Below are 18,664 nucleotides of genomic sequence, written 5' to 3' on the forward strand. Positions count from 1 at the left end.
GGAGGGGGAGAGAGACGTGAGCAAGCTCATGGAAAGAGATTGCAGATGGGGCAGAAGAGCCAGGAGGCAGGACCCTAGAGGATGTGAGAGGCAGGGTGTCCCACAGCCAGGGCAGGAATTCACCGGAAAGAGAAGGAGGGACACTTCTCACGCTTCCCCTAGAAGGAAGGAAGAAAGTGTGCAACAAGTGCAGGCAAGTCCGTTCCCCGGGGACTGGGGTTGCCTGCATCTTCCTTGTAAAGAAGGAGGTGCAGGTTTGAAATGCTCAGAGACAGAGGTGGACCAGCCACACCTCCACCCTCAGACTGGCAGGCTCCTCCAGAAGCCCTCAGACAGGTAGGTGTGCAAATCCCCAGTGCTCATCACAGACTCTCCAGGCGGATCCTTGGCCTGGAGTCAGAGTCCCAGGACAGACCTCACCGCTCCTCTGAGAGGATGCCTCCCCTGGTGGGCCTCCTGGAGTTCACCCTGGCGACCCCAGGTCGGACATTTCGCTATAAAGTCTGCTTCGCTTTTTTTCTGCTCAGCAGTGCTGACTGCTCCCAAGTCCCGAGTCATAGAGGAGGTATCCGTGGCCGCTCCAACCACAACAGCAGCTGTCGCGGCAAATAGCAGGTAAGTGAGCTGTTCGGTGTTAGGGCTCGTGTCTGATGGAACGTCAGTCTCCTCTCTGAGCCCCCTGAGAACCGACGTGTTGGACTACAGAAACGTAGAGCTAAAGAGAACGAAGTCTTCACCTAGACAGCATGGCACGAAAGAACTTTCTGCAGTCCCTGGAGTGTTCTCTCTCTGCACCGTCCAATATGGTAGCCACTCCTCACATATGGCCCTTGAACCCTTGAAAGCCGGCCGGTATGACTGAGGAACTACAGTTTTCGTTCCATTTCAACTAAATTTAAGTAGCTACATATGTCAAGTGGCTACCATATCATCTCATATCAGATCTAGAACAATCGCCTCACTTTCCAACAGACCGCATCAAGGCCCGGAGAGAGTCGACTTGCCCGAGCTCATCCTTACCATCAACAGCGGGACCAGCCGGTTCTTTAGTCACCCCACCATCCGTATGCAGGTGGTGGGTTCCCGGGAAATGAAATCAATCTAATGAAAATCAAGAAGTGAGCCGGTGGGGAAATGACAAATCTGGGCTCCCCTTTCTACACCTTTTTATTCCATTGTCTGGGACAGAGAGGTTCCTAACCGAGCTCAGACAGCAGAGGCTAAGATCCAGCCCCCTTGTTACAGGGGACAGAACACAGGATTTGAGGTCAGGTAAAAACAGTTCTTAAAAACTGTTTAAAACCCAGTTCCCTGTGTCACTCTGATGAAGTTGCTTAACTCCCAGAGTCCGGTTTCCTCATTCAGAAAGTGCATACTTCACGGCTTTGTTGTGAGGATTCAATATGTACAAATTCTTTTTTTTTTTCAAGATTTTATTTTTAAGGAATCTCTACACCCACTGTGGGGCTCAAACTCACGACCCCAAGATCAAGAGTTGCATGCTCCCCCCACTGAGCCAGCCAGGCACCCCTAAATGTACGAATTCTGAAAAACACTTTTTCCAGAAGCTGGACCCTAGTAGGCACCCAACATTACCGTTAATGTGACTATTGTTATCCAGGCCGGAGCCAGTGAAGATATCCATCAAAGTCAGCCTGGAAAGCGGACCTGCTGCTTTCCCTTCCTTGGGGGGTGTAGGGGGACAGACATCACGACACTAGCCGACGAACTGCTCCAGAAATGAAGATCACCACAACGAACGCCGACACCATGCTTATTGTACCTCTTAAGTGCTTCACGGGTCATCCCTCATTTGATCCTTAGCACGACCGACGAGTTACATGTTATCATTGGCCTCATTTTACAGCTGAGCCAACCGAGCGTCGGAAAGGGAAAGTCACTGGCCCCGAACTGCTTGGCTCGCTGACTCCTCTTTCCTGTGCCTCTCTCCGTGTGTAACAAGCCTCTGTCTGGTTTTAGCATCGCCTGGCCAGGAGTCACTGCCTTCATCTCCAGCATGGGAAAGACAGAAGTGACAAAGAATATTTGCTAAACAGTTGGACTCAAAGGTTCTTTCCCAGGGGTAGGCAAGTTTGTTGCAGGCTTCGAGCACCCTGGGACGCAGGGAGCAAGAGGCGTAGTGAAGGGGCTGGAGGCACGGTTTGCTGGGGCGGGGGCTTGGGAGGGAGCCGTGAGTTAGTGTTCACTGTTCTGCCTGTATTTATCCTTTCCACTGTAATCAGTGGCAAATGTGACAAAGATACATTCTTAGTGTCGCTCAACACTGCTTTCGAAAATGTGTTTGGACTTGGATAAGATGCGAATTTTCTCCAAAAGGCTTTCTTTCCAAATCAGATGGTCTGGGCTCCAAAGGCGGCAGCTACTGCCGACCCAATCCCAGGTATACAGGCCAAGAAAGAAGAGCAATGCCCCTCGGGGGGCTCCTGGTCAGAGCAGATGGTCGGACAGGGAGGTGAAAGACAAGAGAAGTGAGTGGAGCCCCCGCTTGGGGGTGGGGGTTCTCGAAGGGATGTGACATGGAGAAGGAATCCATGAGGCTTTAAGGGCTCCAGGGGTAAATGGGGTGGGGACAGGGGGCCTTGGGTCCAGGCTCGCCAGAAGCTCAAGTTCCATCTCTGTCGTCTTCACGAGCTGCTCTCCTTTGAGCTGGGAGAGATGTTCAAGAGCAGGAGGGCTGCTGGCTCCCGAGCAGGGGGCAGCCAGAGGCAGCTGGAGTGTGGGGAGAGTCAGACAAGGCAGCTGAGAAAGCCAGGGACTGCTGAGACCAGGGCAGAGATGACAGCAATCCGGGCCATCCTGGGCAAACCGCTGCCTCTGTGTGGGCCTCAGTTTGCTCATCTGTGAAATGGAAAGATTGGCTAGAAAACACCACAGGTCCCTTACCAATATGAAACTCTACCAGTTCAGAAAATGACTCGTGATCCAAGAGCTGACCTGGGAATTAATTATTCAAGCTATCAAAAGCATCCAGCAGCCTCAGGACTCCACCCTAGTATTGACCAATCTAATCCACCGCTCACTTCCTCCACTCTCTTCTCACCACCACCGCCGGGTCAGTCAGGCACATCTGCTCTCCTGGACGGGTCCTACAGGTGAAAGGTCCAGACTCCTGGTAAGTCTTGGAACACCCACCCTTTTCACCTTCCAGAATGTCTCTGTTCTCTGTCCCCTTTGACCCCCAGACTCCGTTGACCCCAGACATCTCTCCCTGCCCTGGGGTGGGCTTCATTCCTCTTAAGGCCTCCCTATCCCCAAAGGGAGAGCCCCTGCCCCTCTTCCTTACACCTCTCTCTGACAACCACTTAGGGCAACTCTCTGCCTGGCCCCTCCCTTCCTGACTCAGCCAGCTCTCCTGCTTTGGCTAGGACTGGGTCTAAGGAAGGGCCAGATGTTGCCTAGCCCCTCCTCCCCTATATTGAATGCAAATTTGTGTGGATTGTATTTATAGAGAGAAAGGATGCTAGACCTGTATTAAAATGACAATTTTCTATTGTTATTGAAAAGATGGCCTTCAATGTTTGCGATCTTGTAAATGTCTCCGTTGTATAGCATTTTCATAAAATAAATTAGAATCATCCCATCCAGGGGCCTCTGGGTGCCTTTAGCTCAGGGCATGATCCCGGAGTTCTGGGATCGAGCCCCACGTCGGGCTCTTCCACTGGGAGCCTGCTTCTTCCTCTCTCCCTCCCCTCCCCCTGCTTGTGTTCCCTCTCTTGCTGGCTGTCTTTCTCTCTGTCAAATAAATAAATAAAATCTTTAAAAAAAAAAAAAGAATCATCCCATCCATAGAGTTTCTGAACGGCCGTGAGGCTTTAAGGGTCTGGCCATTGCACTCAAAGAGGGAATCTCCCGCTTGTTCACCAAGAACATGACCAAGGGGTCAGTAGAAGTCAGCTAGTTCAAGCGTGGTTGGTTTATCATTCCTGCAAGGGCTGTTTCGTTCATTCTGGGCCTGCAGAATAGATAAGAAAGCAACGCACAAAATATCAAGCAATAGGGGTTAACTGTATACAGCCTGACTTCATGAGATCTCAAAAACTTAGCTTACAAATGTATTTCAAATTTATTTAATATATGAGGTACAGTTTGGTTTCTTTTAATGAAGCAGGTCTGTGCACTGTAAGTAGCACGTGCAGCCGTCCACACCTCCATGGAATCCTGGAGGCAGCATTTGTAGGCTCTGTGACCAGGGGCTGGTGTCTGAGCCCGTCTGTGCCTGTCTTCTCACCTGTAAACGGGGGCTGAGCATATCCACCTGTAACCCTCCAGGAGGTCATGTACCTAGGAGGCACAAAGCAGACCTCAGAGAGGTCAACTCCCTTCCCTTAGTCTGTCCCTTTCACTGTCAACCCATCCTCCCTAGAGATTGGTAAACTGGAAAAACCGCAAACATCCACAAAGTGTTGTCCCCCCAGGGGCCGGAGGTCACTGCCCTGGCTTGCTTCTCTTGCCCGAGTTCTCCACCTCCTGTCCTGACTTGCGGGGTCTCCCCCTGGACCCTCAAGCCAATCCTTCGTGCCTGGGAGCAGGAGCTCACCCGTGTACCCCCAGCCCATCCCCTGCACAGCTGAGCACCGGATTATCCAGAATGAGGACTTATCAGAGAAGTACGCTTGGCTGCTGCTATCTCCTGATAGGGCAGTTTCTGCCGCCACCCCAGCCCTGCGTTCTCACCGTCAGTGCTCCTAAATGAGGGGGTCTCCTCTCTATGGACACAAGCTCTCTGTCCCATCATGCTCTCCACCCACTCTCAAAACTGGGCCTTCTCTTAGGTCATTTCTTCCCTTGAGAGTATCTCTGATCATCTGTTCCCAGAGGTGACCCACCCTTGACCTTGTAACTTCATTGGACATAACCCTGGGATAAACATCCTCTTGACCATGGGACTGCAGGACTAGTGACTTGTCACAGGTCTTGCCAACAACACTGGCTGAGTTGTACAGTGGCCTTTCCCATTATGACTTTATCCTCCTGGCTAGAGAGCCCCCCCACCCCGGCCATCAGATCTTTCTAGGTTCACAGGATGATTGAGTCTGCTTTATCTGTGGTCTCCATGGGCTAAGAAGCTGACTTAACTGGCCCCCATCACCTAGACTAAGAATTCCATCACTCTAGGGGAAAGGGCATTACTTTTCCAGTTTCTCTTGACCCTACCTGGCTTTCTTCTTTGCTGTATATGACTGACAGTGACAGACTTCCGTCTGCTAACGAGAAAAGCTCAGGAGTTTTGTTGTTGAGGGGTTTGTTTTACCGTTCGTGCTTACTTTTCAAGGGTGTCCCCCTTTGTTAATTTTTTCCTACTTGAGATCTAATTCCCACACTGCAAAAGTCACCCATTTCCAGTGTACAACTAGTGGCTCTTAGTATATGCATGAAGTTATACAGTCCTCACCACTGTCTAATTCCTGGACACTTTCATCAGCCTGAAAAGAAACCCCTCCCTCCACCGCCTGCCAAACTGATCTACTTTCTGTCTCTACTGATTTGCCTCTTCTGGACATTTCACATTTTCAAGGTTCAGCCGCGGTATAGCACATATCAGTACTTCGTTCCTGTTGTTGGTTGACTGATAGTCCATCGTATGTGTATGCCTCCGTTAGTTTCTCCAGTTCTCGGCTGATGCACATTTGGATTGTTTCCACTCTTTGGCTATTATGCTGCTGTGAACATTTGTGTACAAGTTTTCGTGTGGACACAGGTTTTCAATTCTCTTGGGTACATACCTAGAAGTGAAATTGCTGGGTCATTGGTAACTATGTTTAACGTTTTGAACAACTGCCAAACTGTTCTCCAAAGTGGCCGCACCATTCATACATTCCCAGGAGCAATGTATGAAGGGGTCCAATTCTCCACACCCTTGTCAACAGCGCTACTGCCCTTCTTGTTTCATGATGAGGATCATATTGAGTATTGAAGTAATTCTGGAGCCTTGTTACTTTGTGTTTTTCTCTTTAATGCTGGTTCCATTTTGAGGTGGGTTACCGACTTGCATATGGTCCCAGGGTGGTCATACCTTGTTATAAAGAAATGGCACAGTGGTGATAGGCCTCGTGGTTCACAAGGAACTCATTTGGGAGCTGGTTTACTTTCATTTACTTCCTCTTTGAAAACTGGGTAAATATTTCAGAGGGACTGCAGCTTCCCCCAGAAGCAGGCTTTGGGCTATCCCCATAACAAGGGCAGAGACAACAGAAGCAGGTTTACCTGGATGTAGTCTGGGGGTGCTGGGGAGTCAGGGATGGATGAAGGTACTCACTGGCAGGACAGATAGTATCCCCACCAGAGTTGAAAAGCCACCAAAACAAGGATAGTGTGTCTCCACCTGTCTCCACCTGTCTTCTCTGCTTCCCGCTGCCTCTCCTTGTGCTGGGGGCATGCTGGCTTTCTCTGCTTACCTCTGCATGGCAGAACATGGCTGTTCAGAGCTCCCAAGACAGTCCATCACATTTCCGCCCGCTTGGAGAATCAGTCAGCCATTAAAAATCCACTTAGGATTTTTAATATATATATTTTTTAAACAGCACAAATAGTCCCACAGCAGGTCTCCTGCATCCTGAGAGAAAAATGCTGGGCTGTAAATAAACTTTCTTCTAGCTCCAGTATCCGGCAACTGTATGCTGTTACCTCTCAATCTATTTTCCCACACACTTCTTTCAATGCCTTTCAGAAAGTGGGACAAAGGGGTTCCTCCCTCAGCTTTCTAGTCAAACCTCCATCTTTTTTAGAGGTCAAATCCAATTGGATTGCCTGCTTAATTCCCCACATCAAGAACTGAATGGCACCTCATATTTCTGACATTAAACTCAGCCTAATAGCCAGAGATACTCACCACTGAAGACTCCGAGACGTGTTCTGTAGGGATTGTTTGAAGGGAAGTCTCAACAATGTTTGGGGTGTTGGTGATGTCATGAAAAGTGCTCAGAACCTCTCTGGCTTTGAGGGAAACATACGCTTTGTGTAATGTGCCATTTATCACTAAATGTGGCTCATAACTTAGAGCCACGACTATTTCCTAATGAGAAAGTTGCTTCCATGTAATATACAAGCCAAGGCAGAGAATCCTGAGATTCATGGGCAAATACGTGAGAATCTGGGGAGAGCTTATTGGGCAGTAACTCTCATCTCTCTTCTCTAGGCCAGGATTTAAGTTTGCCTCCAATATGGAAGATATTGACTGGGAGAGTTATAGCTTGGAAGATCTCTTCGGTGAAAATTACAGTTACAGCACGGACCTGCCCTTTATTCCAGCAGACTCTGCCCCATGCAGGCCAGAATCTCTGGAAATCAACAAGTATGTGGTGGTGGTCATCTATGCCCTGGTCTTCATTCTCAATATGCTGGGAAACTCCCTCGTGATCCTGGTGGTCTTACACAGTCGGCTCAGCCAGTCTGTCACCGACGTCTACCTGCTGAACCTGGCCATAGCTGACCTGCTCTTCGCCCTGACCTTGCCTATCTGGGCTGCCTCCAAGGCAAAGGGCTGGATCTTTGGCACGGCCCTGTGCAAGGTGGTCTCGCTCCTGAAGGAAGTCAATTTCTATAGCAGCATCCTGCTGCTGGCCTGCATCAGCGTGGACCGCTACCTGGCCATTGTCCATGCCACACGCACGCTGACCCAGAAGCGGCACTGGGTCAAGTTCATATGCTTAGGCATCTGGGCTCTGTCCCTGATCCTGTCCCTGCCCATCTTCGTCTTCCGCAGGGCCATCAATCCTCCCTACTCCAGCCCGGTCTGCTACGAGGACATGGGAGCCAACACGACGAAACTGCGGATAGTGATGCGGGCCCTGCCCCAGACCTTTGGCTTCCTCCTGCCCCTGGCGGTCATGCTGTTCTGCTACGGACTCACCCTGCGCACGCTGTTCGAGGCCCACATGGGGCAGAAGCACCGGGCCATGCGGGTCATCTTCGCCGTCGTGCTCGTCTTCCTGCTCTGCTGGCTGCCCTACAACCTGGTGCTGGTGGCAGACACCCTCATGAGGCTCCGGGTGATCCAGGAGACCTGTGAGCGCCGCAACGACATTGGCCGGGCCCTGGACGCCACCGAGATTCTGGGCTTCCTCCACAGCTGCCTCAATCCCTTCATCTACGCCTTCATCGGCCAGAAGTTCCGCCATGGACTCCTCAAGATCATGGCCTTCCATGGGCTCATCAGCAAGGAGTACTTGTCCAAGGACGGCAGGCCTTCCTTTGTTGGCTCTTCTTCAGCCAACACTTCCACGACCTTCTGAGCCCCCAGCCCTGCCGCAGCCCCTCAGGGCCCCTCCCTCGCCATCGGCGTCCCGTCCCGTCCGGAGCCTCGTGTCCCCTGGCTGTTGACAGTCTCTGTGTCCAGGCAGCCCCCGGTCGTGGTTGCAGGACGTTGCTGCGTCCTCCTCAGGCCCATTGTGTGGTTTAGAAAGCCTGCCCTGGTTCCCCACCGCCTACTATCCTTCCTATGTCGGCTGCTGGAGCTCAGTCTGTCCTACCACTGAGCCCACAGCACTCTGTTCTCTGAGGCAGTTAAAGACATTTAAGAGGCATTCTTTTAAGTGACTACAGAAAGTTCCTCCCATGGGCAGCCATTGGTGGCAAAGGACATGAGCTGCTGCCCCAACTCTCCCTTTCTTGCTTGGCAGCAAAGTCCACCTCCCTGGAGAGAGGCTGGAAAGGACAGACACCCACTTTCGAAGACTCCCTTAGCTAGGAGGGGCCCTGTCATGCCCTTCTGACTAGTGAGACTTCAGGGCAATAGTGTGCTGGTAAAGCACTCTCCTGGGGGAAAGAAGTCCGGATTGTAGCAGTTACCACGTTGCCTGGTGTGAACGCTCCCGCCATGGTGATTTCAAGGGTTTTCAGGTAATGTAATGAGCTGCTTTCACAAGCAGGTACAAACTGGCCTCAGCGCACCATTGCTTAAGAGGAAGTCTGCTGGGTCCAGGGACTCCTGGGAAGTATTCCTGACTGAAAAAAGAGAGAGAGACACACACACCCTTGGTTCTCATCTTTGAATATGGTTGTAGGATACGATGTGACAAAGAGGCAAAAAGTGTGCTCAGCACACGTAGGCAGAAGGAGGGGACGCCAATAAAGAGCCCAGAAAGAAACCTAAGCATAAATGGTCAATGATTTCAACAATGGGCACCACGACTGTTCAATGGGGAAGGACAGTCGTTCAGCAAAGGATGCTGGGTAAACCAGATATCCACACGCACAGGAACGAACTTGGTCCCTTTCCTTACACTATACACAAAAGTTAACTCCAAATGGATCAAAGACCTACACATGAGAGCTTCAACTATAAAACCCTTAGTAGAAATGTAGAGGAGAAGTTTTATAACATTGCATTTGGCAATGATTCCTTGGATACGACCCCAAAAGCACAGGCAAGGAAAGAACAAATAGATAATGGGATTTCATCTAGTTAAAAACTTTTGTGCATCAAAAGACACTGTCCACAGAGTGGAAAGGGAAATCACAGGATGGGAGAAAATAGTTTTAAATCCTATTTTATTCAGTTTACACTCCACAATATACAAAGAATTCCTACAATTCAACAACAATAACAACAACAACAAGACAGATAATAACAAGTGTCAGCAATGATATAGAAAAACTGGTGGGATCCTTGTGCATTATTGGTGGAAATATAAAATTTGTAGCCGCTGTGGAAAACAGCACCTCGAAAGATGAAGCATAGCATTACTATATGATCCAGCAATTCCCTGTCTAAGCATACACCCAAAAGAACTGAAAGCAGAGACTCAAGCAGATGTTTGTACACTAATGTTCATAGCAGCCTTATTCACAATTGCCAAAAGACGACAACCCCCCAGTGTCCATCAATGGCTGATGGACAAACAAAATGTGGAATATACATGCAATGGAATGTCGTTCAGTCTTAAAAATCAATGAAATTCTGGTACATGCTACAACATGGGTGAACCCTGAAAACATGATACAAAGTGAAAGAACAATAGTGTATGATCCCACTTATTGGAAGTACCTATGATAGTCAAGCTCCTAGAGACAAGAAGTAAGACAGTGGTTACCAGGGGCTGGGCGGAGAGGGAAATAGGAAGTAATTGTTTAATGGGTACACAATGCAGTTGGGGGTGATGAAAAGTTTCTGGAGACGGACGTGGCGGTAGTGGTACGACAGTGTGAATGTGCACAGGCCTGGTCTCTTCAGGGGCTTTGACAAGGAGGGGGTTGGGCTCGGAGCAGCTACTAAGGAAGTGAGACGGCAAGGGGAGTCCAACGGCACCAGGTTCCGATCCCCTTCCTGTTAACAACTCTCTGACCACGAAATCGAAGAGATAGCTGCAGTGGCTAGACAAGGAGGCAGGAGCAAACCTCTGAGCTGGGGTGCTCAAGGGGCAGGGATGTCCCACTCCTGACTCAAGTGCAAACAGGATTCATCCGGCCCCGCTAATCCCTTGTTGCGAGCTCATTCTGTACCAGGCGTTGTGCACAGGTTCGAGCTTGACTTCGCGGCTCCGGCCAAGCCTTCAGAACAGCTTCTGATGCAGCAGGCAAACGTGTATTTACTCGAGGGCACACCCGGGTTGCCGGAGGGACCGGTGGTGTTCTGACCTGGCAGAGCGGATGGGCCAGATGGCTCCCTGAGATCATCGTCAGCGGGAGGAGGCCAGACCAAGTGTCACGCCGATTCTGGGGCTCTGCCCTTTGCTCCTCTCACAAGGGCTACGGGAAGCACATTTCTCCAAGGAAAGTAAGAGGATAAAGAAAGTCTAGGAGCAACGAGGCAGAGGAGAAGCTGCACTTACGTAAACTCTGTTCATATTTTTCTTTCTCTCATTCTCTCCCTCCCTCCCTCTCTCACATAAAGACCGTCTTGGCACAAATAACCTACCAACCAAGCCATCACCAGGAGGAGGCGAATCCAGGGCCTGTCTTTGAGTTGTTGATGTCTTTCCTCCCTCCGATGTTTCCAGGCCTGAGTCCCACTGTCAGGGCACAGCTCCTTTCCGCCCAGATCCTCTTGCTCAGTCTCAGCTGGCCCCTCCTGCCTCTGAGATACATTCCCCTACTTACATGAACACCCTCCCTCTCGTTTCTGTCTCCTGAGTTTATGACGTCTTCCTCGACGCAGTCCCTCCTCATTGTCTGCAGGAATGGGCGCCCTTTGTTCACAAAATCGGGACAGCCTCCCGGGTCTCTTGGGGGATATGGAGATGGACCCCCAGGTGGCATGTCACTTTGAAACTCATCACGTGTTGACCCACGTGGAAAGCAGCCACCTGCCATAGCAGAGCCAGAGGAGACCTAGAGCCCCTCCCGGACAACCCTTGCAATACACACGTGAGGAAACAGGCCCAAGCAAAGCAACGGGATCATGATCCCGAAGCTGGGTAATAGTAGGGCTGGAATAAAAATGCCTAGTGCGGTTCATTTTCTCAGATATTTCGCTTTTCTAGTGGTGACACTTCAGGCACCTTACAAATCGATGGGGAAACACATAGGAACTTCTCAGAGATTCCACTCCTACAGGGAGGGCCGGTCCCCTTCTTCAGCACCTACACTCATCTGATAGAGTCAGGGGCCAACTGAGGCTTGGGGCCACGGTTTGGGAGCAGGCTCGAATGGGGTTTCCCTATTCTGAGCTGGTAGGTAAGACAGTTAAAGAAACAGTCAGAGGGGGCTCCTGGGTGGCTCAGTCAGTGGGGCGTCCGACCCTGGATTTCAGCTCAGGTCATGATCTCGGGGATGTGTGATCGAGCCCCACGATGGGCTCCACGCTCTCCCTCTCCCTCTGCCCACCCCACCCCTGCTCACACACCCACACATGTGCACACTCTCTCTCCCTAAAAAAAAAAAAGACACAGTTGGAACCCGACACAAAATTCAGAGACAGACGAAACAAGCGTCTGTTGAGGACACATGCTCCATCACACAGGCTTCCATCAGAAAAGCAGGACCACTTGGAGGAGAGACTGGTTAAAGGGCTTTGACTGTTTGCCGCTGTCGGAGCTCGTTAAATAGTCTAGGCCAGGCTGTGGTCTCTGCTTCCGGTGCTGGGACCCGACAGTGGCAGGACAGAGAGCCAAGAAGGAAACATCCCATGAAGCAGACAATAGTGAGGACGAGCTGGAACCTGCCAGAACGACCGAAACCTGCGCCCATCTCTCGTGGCCTCCAAGTTCAACGTGCCAGTGGCCTGCTGGAGATGCTGACGCCTGCGTCGGGAAGGTCAGAACACACGTTGCTCAGGAGCCGGAGGTGCGGCTGATTCGGCCGCCGCCGTGCATGAATGAGAAGGGCCAGCAAATTAAGGACCGCAGAGAACCGTGTCTGGTGCCTGGCGCTGACCTCCAGAGCGTGAAAAGGACAAACCTCCTGCTCCACTTTCCACCTCGCAAAGCTCACGGAAAGTGTCTGCTGGCTGATGCTGACATGGAAATAGGCGAGAAAGGACGGGAACTTGATGAAACATGATTCTAGTGTAACTAAACTGACTCATTGCAAATCTTTCACACAAACGTAGGTGCAGACTTTAAAGAGAAAGAATGATCACCTCCAACGTTTGGATAGTGTTTATTTAGAGTTTGACTCCATCAGGGAGGAACACAATGGGACTTTTGAGAGTACCGGTAATATTCTCTTTCCTTGCCTAGATTATGGCTACCTGGGATTCGGTGTACTGTTATTCTTAAAGCTATAATCATGAGTTTTCTACAACCTGTAGTATGTGTCCTATTCACCTATCTTTATGCTTTTAATTATTAAAATAAAGGAAAAAATATGAAGAAAGTTATCAGAAGAACAAAGAGACAACTCTGGTCATTTGGAGGGGCCACTGCAGGGGGCCAAGCGGAAGGTTCTACGTCCTATAGTTTTGGGGTCAGAACCTACCAGATTAGAAGACAATATTATCACCCAGACTTGTAGCAGGGTAAGTAGGGACAGCCTTGAGAGAAGGCAATTTGATAATATCTATTTTAGCGCACGTACCTTCTGGTCCAGGAGTTACGCTTCTGGACCTCTGCCCTGTAGACACACCCACACAGGCAGACAAACGTGTACAGGATGTTTGTCACAGCCTTATCGCTAAAACTCAAAGCTTAGAAACAGCCCGAATGCTCGACAAGAGGGAAAGCGTCCGATAAATTGTGCGGGAATAGCCAGGCCATGGAACACATTGGATGCAGTGGTATAAACATCAGGCAAAAACATGGTGCTAAGTGGAAAAATCCAGAACTGAAGACCACATATCGTATGACTCCACTGACATAAAATGTCCAAAAAAGGCAAATCTACGGAGACAGAGAGCAGGTGTGTGGCAGGGTTGGGGAGGTGAGCGGGGAATGATTACAGACAGACACAAGGCTTCTTTTAGGCAATGGAAAAATTCTAAATCTGGATTGTGGTGACAGTTGTACAACTCTGTAAAACTGCTAGAAATCCTTGCATGGTATACTTAAAGCAGGTGAATTTTATAGTAGGTAAATGATGGGCAATAAAGCTGTTAAAAAAATAATGAGGTAGTGATACGAGAGGACATGGAAAGATCTTTAAGAAACAGTGCCGGATGAAAAAGGAACGTAGAACAGTGTGTGTGGTAAATGGCTTATCCGTGTGTGTAAAAACACATCACATGTATATGGGTTTATAAGGGTTCGGGAAAACATCCGGGAAAATATACACGAAGTTGTTGGAAGGAGTTACAGTTAAAGAGAGCTGGAGGGCTGAGTTGATACGCAGGATTAATTCGAACAGTTTTGCATTGTTTCAGTGTATTTGATTGGGGTGGGATTTTCTCAAAAATGCGGGAACTGACACCTGACTGTCCGTGCAGAGGGCTTGCCAGGCAGCACGCATATCGGCCTCCTTACAGACAAGGGGGGCTAGGCTTTGGGGATGTGTTTCTATGCCTTTATATTTTCTCAGGGAAGAGTTTTGTTTGTTTGTTTGTTTGTTTGTTTTACTTCATTTCTGGTAAAGCTGCTTTTGCAAAATGTCACCTTAGTCTCAAATGAGTTAAGCACCGAGGGGCCAAAAAAGAACTAGAGAGCATTAAAGGCCGTGAAACTGTGTTTCTAAAAGTGTGCCATGTTTAAAAATGGGCTCCTTGCTTCAAAGGCAGCTTTACGGACAACCCCTGAATAGATCAGAACCCTGGCAGAGCCAGATGGTAGATTGGAGCTGGGCCAGGAGAGAGCATTTTATCAAACTCTTGAGAGTTTAATAAAGAGGGGAAAAAATTGGGGGAAAGTAATGAGCCAAGGCCATTATTCTCAAGGCCAGGAACAGTTGGGAGCTGTTACTGCCACTAGGATTAAGGGGTGAGGCAAGGGAGCCATTACGGGAGCCCAGTGAGAAGCCGTATGATGAGAGCTTCCAGGCAGGAGCTGATCCCAGCAACTAGCAGGGACAGAGCTGGGGGGGTGCCTGACTTGAGGCTTCTGCCCACTCATCTCCTGCAAGGGTTCCCATCAGCTGAACTCGGAATCCGGAGGACAGGGAAATCCATTGAGGTAGTGCATATGGGTCAGAATCCCAGGGCAGAGAGCAGGGTAAGAAAGGCAGAGAGTGGACCTAGAGGACAAGTGGAAGGTATCCAACTCACCACCCCAGCTTGAGGTTAACGTAAGGTGAGGGTCCCAGTGCCCCTGAGTCTGAGTAGGGTAGGTCCTGGGAATCTGGAGTCTCAGATGAGTCTGATCAAGACACAAGTTTAAAAGCCACCCACCCAGAAGCAATGGTGGTGAGCAGCCCAAACTAGCAATGAGAAATGCCCTGTTGGAATGAGATTTGTCTGTGAAGGTGAGCCTTTCCCTTACAGGTATCTATTCTACTTCCTCTCCCTCTCCATACTGTATGCTTCCAGGCTCTAAGCCCCTCCAACTCCTGCTGACCCCTAGCCCGAAGCAAGGTGGCCTTGCATTGCAGCCTCCTCCTGACCATTCCACCTGCCCAAGGTGGAACAGAGGTGGGGGTGGGGGTGGGGAGGGAATATGGGGAGGAACCGGAGATCACATCCCAACTCAAGGCCCCTCCTCCCAGCAGCTTCGGAGACATTCACAGGTCACCTTCCCGGAGAAGACAGACACACACCTGATTTCTCAACAGAGCTTTGCAAAGTCTGATGTCAGACATGTTCCCCTGACCAAAAACAGCAGGGTCAGCTTCCTATCGAAGCTGGCTCTGTGCCAGACCGACTCAGCGATGGGGTTAAACTCTTGAGTCCCACGAGGTGACCTGTCCCATGTTCTTCTCTATTCCACTACAGTAGTAAAACCAGCTAGCACTTCTAGAGGACTTCCTTGGCTGTCCAGCATTACGCTAAGGGATTTCCTACACTAGACTGCACAGCTGCCTACGGCACTTTGGACAACTCTGCTGTCCCATAAGTCCGCATTTGAGTCTAACGCAAATGCCAACATGCAGGAACATGACTTCCAGGGAGCTTCTGAAAGGCTCAGGAGTCTCAATGTCATAGTAGCTCCCAGGGACTGAGGTCAGAGTTGCATAAAAACCCTCTGTTTATGGCAAGGTCATGCTAACTGAACTCAGGACGTAGAGCCGCAAGTGTGTTATTCACATGATACTCTGTACAAACGGCACTGCTTAGGCCGCGCGGTATCAAACCTGCCCATCTGGGAGTGGTGGCCTGAACTGCCCTACCTAAATCTAGACTGTCTGGGTGGAAGGGGGCTTAAAATATCCCTCTCTAGACTGAACTCCCCTTTGGACAGGTGAATGACTTGAGACCCAGAGCAGGTGGACATTCGCCAAAGGTCTTGAACTACAAGGGAAAGAAGCAGAACTAGACCCTGGTCTCCAGGTCCCTCATCCATTGTCGTCTTCACTATACCAGCAAGCCTCCTGTCAAGTTGCTGGGGAACCTAATTCCCATAGCTCTGACAGCAAGATTCACGAGAACGTGCCCCTGACCTTTTTCTTCTAATGCCTATAGATAAAGATCCAAGTGGAAGGAAAACCCAACACTAGAGACTTAGAGGGCAGTCCTAAACTTACTTCTTCATTTACTTGCATCCATCATGAGAAGCCGGTAAACCTCTAGAGCTGGTTTAGATGGTAGATTTAGCTATTTAGGGATCTGGCCCCAGGGCTAACCACCTATAAGTAAGTAGGTTTAACTTAGGGGGTAAGCCCTGGGACCAGATCCCTACATGCACATCCCAACTCTAGTTAAACTCTTATGCTTCAGTTTCCTCCTCTGTACAATGGGCTGATTATAGAACCAGCCTCGTAAGGTAGTTTTAAGGATTAGATTTGTTAGTGAACACATAGAAAGCATGTAGCTCAGCAAACAAGCAAAGGGATAAAAGAAGAGTCAGAGGGAGACAAACCAAGAAACAGATTCTTAATTATAGAGAACAAACTGATGGTTACCAGAGGGGAGGGGAGTGGGAGGATGGGTGAAACAGGTGATGGGGGTGAAGTGTACTTTTCACGATGAGCAGCAAGTGGTGTATGGAATTGTGGAATCACTATATTGTACACCAGAAACGAATACAGCACTGTATGTTAACTAACTGCACTTAGTTTAGTAATGGAGCATGGTAAGCTCTCAATAAATGTTAGCTATTACTTTTTCTTTAAACATTTAATTTTGCTTCAACTTCACAGATGTAGTCATTTGGGCTAAACTCTATGCACAGCAACTCTGATACGAAGTTCAAACGAGCTCCCAGCTTTGGTGTCAATATAAAATGAACGCAGCGACCACCAACCTGTCATATAAAGGTGGTGACATTTTGAAAATCTGTTCTGCAACCCAATCTGTTCTGCTTTTAGCCATTCATTTTCTTATACCTGCTAATAAGTCAGATGAGGCAGTTTTTATCTAGGAAGTCAGAACCCCGTAAACTTTCAGAAGAGTAATCCTACATCTCACAGCTTCCTGAGGGTTGACACTCAGGGACTCTGATGAACAGCGGAGAACATGCTGCCATTGGAAGAAGCCAGTGTGGTATGTTCTCTTTTCCCATCATATGCCTGAATCCCGCCCAGAAAAATCCTTGCATGTGGTAGATGGAGACTAATCAGCTGTTCTGTTCATTGATTTCAAAGCTGATCACTCCCTGTTTTAGACCTCACTCTTCCTCTGACTCTCAAGCAAAAGTGGTGAACAGGTTCCGTGTTTACCCCCAAGACCTTATGGTCTAATGCAGAAACACAGGAAATCAATTAACACAACCCAAATGTGATAAGCATTCGAGTCAAGGTATGCAATGGTTTTATGGAAACACATGGAGGGACTTATAGCTCAATGTAGGGAGGCTTTCAAAACAGTCTAGCTTGTGAGCTCACTTTTAAGGGATGAATAGAATTTAACAGATGGAGATGCATCCAGTGAAAGGGAATAGTAGACACAAAAGCTCAGGGAGGAGAGGTTAGAGACTTTGAGGGTACCGTCCAAGCCTCCCTTCTCCAAGCTATGTGTGTTCTACCAGAAGCTGCCTCCATGGCCAAAGCTGGGCCAACCAGAGTTGCTTTTCTGGAAATTTTGCAAGGCTGGGGTTTTCAATTGATTTGGGGTGACGTAAACTCATGCAGTAGCTGTGGGCAGAAAGAAGCAGAGAAAGCTGGTATGCCCGGAAAGACGGGAGAAACAGACCTGCTAAATGAAGTAGAGATGGAAAATCAGTAGTCCCCAAAAAGAGAGAGCCCAAGAAAAGAACTATCTTCCCACTCCTTGTTCTGGTCCCTTGTGGAATCTCCTGACCCTTGGGGTCCATCAGATGACCCTTGGATCCTTCCACTAAATTCCTTTTAGGTTTCAGTCTCTTTAAAGCAGATTTCTATTGCTTGCAAGCAAAGAAGTCTAGACTAAGGCAGACAGCATGATGTATTAGAGGAAATTTTAGGAAAATAGTCTGGCCAAAGCAAAGGTCATAACAGATGTGGGATAAGATAAATAGGATCAAGCCAGTAAGCAAGGCCAAACTTCAGGGGGCCTTGAATGCTATGCCAAAATGTTGGAGCTTTATCTCACAGGCAGCAGATCTGGAAAAGCTTTCAGCAGAGGAATACGCAAATGGATCATTCTCTGAGTACTGTGTGGATGGACCATGAGGGCTAGAGGCTCAGGCAGGAGTCCAAGTCAGGAGGCTATAGCAGAAATGGTGAGAGTCTGGGCAAATTAATGACAATGGGGGTGGAGTTTAAGAGATCTTTAAGAGTGAGACAACAGGACTTGGCTATCAGGGATGGGGTAGGGCAGCGAGAAAGAGGGAGTGGGTCAAAAAGATTTCTTCCACCCATAGCTTGGACAAACAGCTTGAAGGAAGCAGGTTTTGGAGAGAAGATACTGGCTTTCATTCTGGATTTATGGTGACGTCTGAGTAGGCATGTCAATGTGCATTGGAAAATTTAGCTCGGGAAACCCAGGAGAAATAGCTAGCTTAGACACACACTTTTGAAGATCATTTTCACAGAAGTGGCAGATCATTAAAGCCACAGGGATAGATAACATTACCCAGGGGAAGCTGATAATAGAGAAAAGGCAGGAAAGGGGGACAACGGAATCTGGAAGAATGCCAGCATTTAAGTGTCTGGGAGAGGAAGAGGAGCCTTCCAAAGAAACTGAAAAGAAGACAAAGATACAGGAGGAAAGCAGGAACTCAGGGAAAATAAACCTTTAAGATGGAGGAAGTGAGGTGTGTAGAGAAAT

At 49.1% G+C, this 18,664-nt stretch overlaps 1 protein-coding gene across 3 annotated transcripts; it reads left to right on the forward strand.

Moving 5' to 3' along the window:
* The first annotated feature begins 213 nt into the window (after window positions 1-213).
* Window positions 214-12,702, forward strand: CXCR2 (C-X-C motif chemokine receptor 2). 3 transcript variants are annotated; one of them, XM_045777604.2, is made up of 3 exons: window positions 214-336; window positions 528-615; window positions 7,157-12,702. In XM_045777604.2, the coding sequence occupies exon 3, from the start codon at window positions 7,182-7,184 to the stop codon at window positions 8,250-8,252; it is 1,071 nt and encodes a 356-aa protein (XP_045633560.1). In that variant the 5' UTR covers window positions 214-336; window positions 528-615; window positions 7,157-7,181; the 3' UTR covers window positions 8,253-12,702. The 3 variants fall into 3 exon arrangements, with proteins under 3 accessions (XP_045633560.1, XP_045633562.1, XP_045633559.2); XM_045777606.2 differs by lacking the exon at window positions 528-615; XM_045777603.2 differs by lacking the exons at window positions 214-336; window positions 528-615 and adding an exon at window positions 2,612-3,133.
* Window positions 12,703-18,664: the final 5,962 nt, after the last annotated feature.

This window comes from Ursus americanus, chromosome 1, assembly GCF_024610735.1.
Source record: "Ursus americanus isolate L20-20 chromosome 1, mUrsAme1.1.p, whole genome shotgun sequence".
Lineage (NCBI taxonomy): Eukaryota > Metazoa > Chordata > Mammalia > Carnivora > Ursidae > Ursus > Ursus americanus.

Bases quoted from the DNA above. Each gene is read 5' to 3' on its own strand.
- CXCR2 (XM_045777604.2), top strand. From the start codon at position 7,182: ATGGAAGATATTGACTGGGAGAGTTATAGCTTGGAAGATCTCTTCGGT.